Source organism: Apaloderma vittatum, unplaced genomic scaffold (genome assembly GCF_000703405.1).
Source record: "Apaloderma vittatum isolate BGI_N311 unplaced genomic scaffold, ASM70340v1 Scaffold43941, whole genome shotgun sequence".
NCBI classification, from domain to species: Eukaryota; Metazoa; Chordata; class Aves; order Trogoniformes; family Trogonidae; genus Apaloderma; species Apaloderma vittatum.
Window position 1 is genome coordinate 1 of NW_009698184.1, and position 6,454 is coordinate 6,454.

The 6,454-nt window shown below is 45.6% G+C and overlaps 1 protein-coding gene across 1 annotated transcript; it reads right to left on the reverse strand.

Annotated features, from left to right (window-relative positions):
- Positions 1–68: 68 nt before the first annotated feature.
- KLHL28 (kelch-like family member 28) lies at positions 69–3,927 on the reverse strand (the record flags this gene model as incomplete). Its single annotated transcript, XM_009877897.1, has 2 exons — positions 3,029–3,927; positions 69–512 (listed from the first exon to the last, which is right to left on the reverse strand). Coding segments are annotated over exons 1-2 (1,343 nt in total), but the record flags the coding sequence as incomplete, so codon positions are not given.
- Between the last annotated feature and the right edge of the window lie 2,527 nt (positions 3,928–6,454).

Consider the following 6,454-nt stretch of genomic DNA (forward strand, 5'->3'; position numbering starts at 1 on the left):
GAGCTGAACGGGGAGCTTTGCTCCCTTCCAGCTTCCGATGGGGAGCTCCGGACGTCAAAGGCACGTACCTGTTCATGTGGGCAGGGCCGTAACCCCCGATGGCGTATATCATTCCGTCCAGGACGGCCGCAGCAAAACAACTTCTCGTTTTGTTCATGGGGGCCACCAGCTGCCATTCCTTCACTTTAGGGATGTATTTCTCAACAGTTCGTAAGTAAGACTGCCCGTCGTAGCCGCCCAAGGCGTAGAGCTCTCCCTCCAGCACGACCACTCCCAGCGTGCTCTGGCTCTCAAACATCCTCTCGAGAGATGTCCAAGTGTTTGTGTCGGGGTCCCAGCACTCCACCGAGTTCTCGTGCTTGCGGTAGCTGATGCCTTGACACACGTGGGTTGCAATCCCTCCCACGACATATATTTTCTGGTCTAGGACACATATTCCAAATTCGTAGCGGGGAATGCTAAGAGGTGCCAGGCCCATCCAGGAGTCGTTCTGGGGAAAATACATTTCGACGCTGAAATAGAAAAACAAAGATTAGGTGAGCAAACCCAACTTTCTGAAGCTCTGTGAAGTGCAAATGAGCATCAAGGAACACGGTCTTAAGATTTTTCACACACCCCATGTGACGTTTGCTGTTTCTTCCAATAACCCAAAAGTAAGCTGAAATGGAATGCAGTTTACCGTTCTAAAGAATTCAAAACCCAGGGGCTCACAGCATACTGTGCGACACAAAGCACAGCAAGAAGCCCCAGCACCAAGTTTGAGATGTGAAACGATGAATTTGGAAAGCACAAACCAGGCAAACTATTGAGAAGGCAGGAGAGCACTGCGGATAACGCGAGGGGAGACAACACGGCGCTGATCCACAGCAGCTTTTGGAGGTAGGCTGCAGCTAGGGTAAGGTAAGAATACAAACCAAAGTGTTAAGAAGGGTAGAACTAAATAAAAAAATAAATCAGAACAGCAGCAGAGATGGAAGAGAGAGAAAAAGGGAATTAAAGAGGGGGAAGAAGCACACTTCTATATATACATGTACAAACACACATTTCATAAGTACAATGCGGAGTTTTATAAATACCTATTTTACACACACTGGATAATTTAAATGAGATGTCAAAGTAGAACAAACTAATCTGGAAAATCTACTTTCAAAATACTGCTTATTTGATTTTTCTTTTAATTATACTCAGTATGAAAATATGGTGGGTCTACCCTGTCACATATAAAGTCTAGTCAATCTACCTAAATAGTTTAGTAAATTACTTAAATTATGTTAAAGACCATTTTGTACACAGGAAATACAACCTGTTAAAAAAAAACAAAAACAAAACGAGTAAACGAAGCCACTGGAGAGCTGATAGCCACTGACTATGAACCCAGAAGCAGGGACTACTGAGAACACCAGACAGACTCTTGACAGCAGCAGCTCGGTTCAAAAAGAGCAGCAGCACCAAATATGTTCTAAGCAATTCAGTTATCACAGAGCAGCAGCTAACAGCAAGGGAAAAACCAGCCATTCTGCAAGTACAAATGAAAAGCAGAAAAAGAACAGCTCCAGTGAGGTTTCCTACTTCACAATTTTAATCGTATTAGGAATTATCTGTTCAATTGATCTGTGACTCTTTTTTTTTAATGTCAAGAGCAATTGTTAAAACTTGATGATGAATTGAAACGACAGTTTAGGAAAGGCTAATATGAATAAAAAATTAAGGAAGAAGAAGGTTTTGTACGTATTAAAACATGGTTGATTGTAGTAAAGAGCATTTTTGTTTAAAAAACCCCAACAAAATAATCCAAACTACATTGGTATGTAATATTGTTACAACCGTTGAAGAAGCTGAGAAAGAAACACCAGAGGACAACTTCATTCACTCAACCAGATGTATTTTTTTAAAGCACAACCCCCCTTTTATTTGTTAAATATATAAACCCAACAATGCCCAATCCCAACACCTAATTTAGCATTGATCCTCACTACTGTGGAAAGCTAACTTTACATAACTTTGACAACATCTCTAAACACAGGGAAAAAGAACACACAGATCTTCCCAGGTTTTGAAGTGCGCAGGGATATACGTGCAAGCCTGCAACTGCCAAAGAAAAGAGTATCCAGAGTAAAACAGGATCCCAGAGCTCAGCTGCAGAACCAGTTTGGGGGGGTCTGCCTTCACCCAGAGAACACTTCCTGAGCTGATAAGGGGAAATTCAACACCAAAGCCCCACGTATCTCTGGGTAAGCACACAGAGACACACAGACCCACATGCAGTTTAACCACCACTTCGGGAAATGTTAATACAAGGTTACAAGCACGCGGGGCCATACTGGTAGGGGGAATAAAGCTGGTTTTGTTATGTGCCTTTTGCTCACACGGTTAGTTGCAGTGATGTACTCCAGCAGCCAACGAGGAGGTTCAGTTTGAAAATCAGGTAAAGACAGACGGGCATGTACCCATTCCTGCCAGCACGGGTACAGATACCCACCCCTGGCAGGGACAAAAGGCACGACGGCATTACAATTGAGAACGTGACATTGCTGAGAATCACCTCTTCGCTCTTCTCTGATGAAGTGTATTCTAATTCCAAGGACTTTTATATATATATCTGCCATATGTATCTTTATATATATATCTGCCATATATATAGTTTAATTTTATGACTTGATTGTTTGGGAAACTAATAGATCAGGGAAAAACTACATAAAATGAAAAGATCTGAAAGAAGTAGCAGACAAACCCTTATTAATCATTATTATTAATCAAACTGTCAATCAACAGAATTAACAACAAACCCCTTGAACACTGAAGATTACTGATGAAACCAAAAGACATTTGGAATTCAATGCTCATCCTTGTTCAGAGAAAAAAAAAACCTAAAAATCTACTTAAGAGTTCCTATGAAGGAAAGGCTTAACTACAGTCCTGCAAACCTCAGCTCTTCAGTGTTTGCCTTAATCCTGACCCAGAGTGATAACAAACACAACGTGTGGCCGTCACACCACTCAAGTGCTGCAAGCACTTTGCCATCGCTTACCTTTCCAAACAGGCAAAGAGCCCCGCTTTTCCTCCTACAGCACAAAGAACTTTGGGAGCACAGCGAGGCCGTGTCATCAACATGGTCTGGTGGGAAAGTCTGTGTTCAGGCATAAAGTGGTATTTCAGGGCCTCGTTGAGGAGATGTTTACACGTGTGGTCGTCACGAATGAGATGGTTGGCTTCGTATAACCTCGTCAGGAACTTCACGCTCAGCAGCGGCAGCCGAACACAGTGGAGCAGCTGCGCCAAGTACTTCTGTCGCTCCTGCACGTCGTATTTGATCCAGGACTCCAGCGCGTAGAAAACGGTTTCTTCCGTCACGACGTTCAAGCAGTCATTGGAAACTATTTCATCCAACTCAGAATGCGTAAGCTCAAAAAACTCCTCCGTCTGACAAACGTCTTCGAAGTTCTGGCAAATGTACTTGTTGGCAGCCAAGTAGAGGTCGTGGCAGCCGTAGGTCTCTGCGAAACGAGAAATCCCGATGCAGTTGCCAGGGTCGAGCTGGCTTTCCAGAAACGCGCAACACTCCTTCACCACCAGCTTGATCTGGAGGAGATTCGCAGCCGGGAGAAGCGACTCGACGGTGTCCTGCGAGATGAACACCGTGCCGGTGTAGGCGTACTCCACGATGGCCTGCAGGGCCGCCTCGTCGATGCACTGGAACTCCACCTCCGAGTTCTCCTTCTCTGAAAGGTTCCCGGTGAACATGGCTTTGAAGTAGGGGCTGATGCTGGCAAGCACCACTTTGTGGGCGTGGATCTTGACATCGCCGACTCTGAGGACAATGTCACAGAGCTCGTGGTGCTGGCGAAGGAGGTTCAAGCCTTGCAGAAGCTGCTCAGAATGCAAGTGCGTTAGGTTGGCAAGCATGTAGGTTGGAGACGACTGGTCCATCTGTGACAAACAGAATTTTTAACGCATTACTCAGGGCTTCACTTCAACCGCTGCGTTACTCATGTTACTTAGACATACTATACATTACGTTTAAAAAAATATGTTCCCGTTTTTGCTTTCATCTTAATTAGGCCTATTACTTTCTGAATTCTTTAGGTCTTAAGTGCTATGCTTTTTCATGCAAGTTAAATCCAGGATAATCAAATGCTTATTAATAGTGTACGCTATAGCAATCTTCTGCCTTAAAAAAATCCAACCCAAACCACCACTTTTTTGTTGTTGTTGTTGTCCTGGAGTAAAATGCATATTATCTGAAGTGCTGAGCAGGTGATAGAATTCTACATCAGATATCTGAGACAACTGGACAGTGACTGAAATAAAAGTAGAGATAAATAACGAATAGGACCAGTTCATTTGAGACAAAATTTTAAAAGTCCTTAAACTACTTTTTCCTACTCCCCTCGCAGCTTTAGCGCTGCCGTGGTGCAGCCAAGCCTGGCCGTGCCTCCCCTCCAACCAGAGCTGTGCGCAGGCCCCACCAGTCGTCACAGAATCACAGAATCCTAGACTGGCCTAGGCTGGAAGGGACCTTAGAGATCACCTAACCCAACCTCCATGGGCAGGGACACCTCTCAACTAGATCAGGCTACTCAAGGTTCCATCCAACCTGGCCTTGAACACCTCCAGGGAGGGGGCAGTCAGCAGGGCTCAGCTCTTTGCTCCCCCTTCCCCCTCCTGCAAAAATCGGTGGGGGGGAAAGAAAAAGTCCATGGAGGCAGTGGGGTGTGGGCTGCAGGAAAAGGGGTGCTGCAGCAGATGTTCCTGTCCTCTGAATGGGCAGAGGAGCACAAGAGATCCTCGCCTCATGGAGCGGCTTCCACCGTGAGGAAAAATCCCCAACGGACGTGTCCTCGTCCTCCAGAGGGATCACACCCGGGGAAGACGGGGAGCTGGGCCTGCCTCCACTGTCACGAGGTGAAGGGCAGGAGCTGGGGAGCTGCTTCCCAGGCAGACAGGCCGAGCATCCTGGCGTCCATCACCATTTCCAAGTCCTCCCGGCACCGGCAGCGACCGACACTTCCCAATCCCACTAGTAAGGGCAGAGAGAAGGATCCTCATTCCTACCTATGGCTCCACAAAACTACTAGATGCTTCTTCTAGAAAGTTTTAGCTTGCATTGTCACACTTGAAGGCACTATGACACCTGCTCTAATTTCAGTACCATTAAAATTCAAATGGTGCTGCCCACCACCACCTGGTGGAGAAGCAGTTCTTTATTCAGACTGAGTTATTACACCGGGGAGAGGGCGGAGGGTAGGAATATGTCAGGATCCTGGACCACGGGGAGACAGAACAATTGTTCCACAGAGAACACTGCAACCACCCCATTTCTGAACTGAAAAGCTGATTTTAATTTTGATTTGCTAAATGACTATGCAAACTTCAAGATCCTACTTATTTTATGTTATTATTAAGGAGTTCATCACTTTTACAGCTCCTTAACTGACATCTAATTTGCAGCGAGCCTACTTAGAAAGGGCTTAATCTGGAAGAGTAAAATTAGGTGCCAACGTTTAAATACAGAACATAATAGCACTGATAGAGAAGCAAAGGCTTACAGCTACAAGTATAAAAGCTCTTACCCTTTAAAAGATAAGAAAGTTCATCTCTCTCTGCTTTTACAGCCTTATACTGGGGAAGAAAACCCACCCAATGTATCTAAAAGAAAGTATTTTAAGCATATCTGCAAAAGGCAAGATCCCATACAACAACACGTTCCATATAATAGCATTTTTGCAGCACAAAGGATGTGAGGGGTGAGGCAAAGTTATTTACCAGCTAAAACTATTTCTTTTCGATTTGCGTTCGAGCTCAGTTCCTAACTCAATTGCACACATATGCAGAAATCATAAAAAGCATGGCAGAAAAAGGAATGCCTACAGTTCAGACGCAAAGCCTGTAAAAACAGTTTTAAACAGCTACTTTGAAGTTATTCTGCAGAAAACAAAACAAAAAAACCCCAACTTTTTGTACCAACTTGGTAGACGTGCGCCTACTGCTATACCTCGCACACCTCCCGCCCGGCAGTGCTTGCCCACGCCACGTATTTCTATTTATTTATTTCATCGCTGAGCAAGAAATCAGAAGCTGGAACGTTCAACCAGTCCTGAAGCCCAACACAAACCACACGGCTGCCCCCAGGCTCTGGACTAGCCGACCCTTTTCGCTTTGTAGGTGAAAATTATCTTGCACAGCAGGGAAGCAGTTACCAGAAATAAAAAGGCTAACCAGACACGTAAAGAAAGAGGTAAGCTCGTTTACTGGAGGTTTGCACTCATTTAAAAACCAGGGGAGGCGACGGCGCCCAGCGAGCGATGCAGGGCGAGAAGAGCAGGCAGGGCTCCGGGCAGCGCTCCAGCGCTCGCCAGTTCCTTATTTAGGCGACGAAGCGGTTGGGGCCGGGAAGCCACCCAGCTCGTCTGGCGACACAAAAGCTCAGCGGCACCCGCGCCGCGAGAGCCGAGCT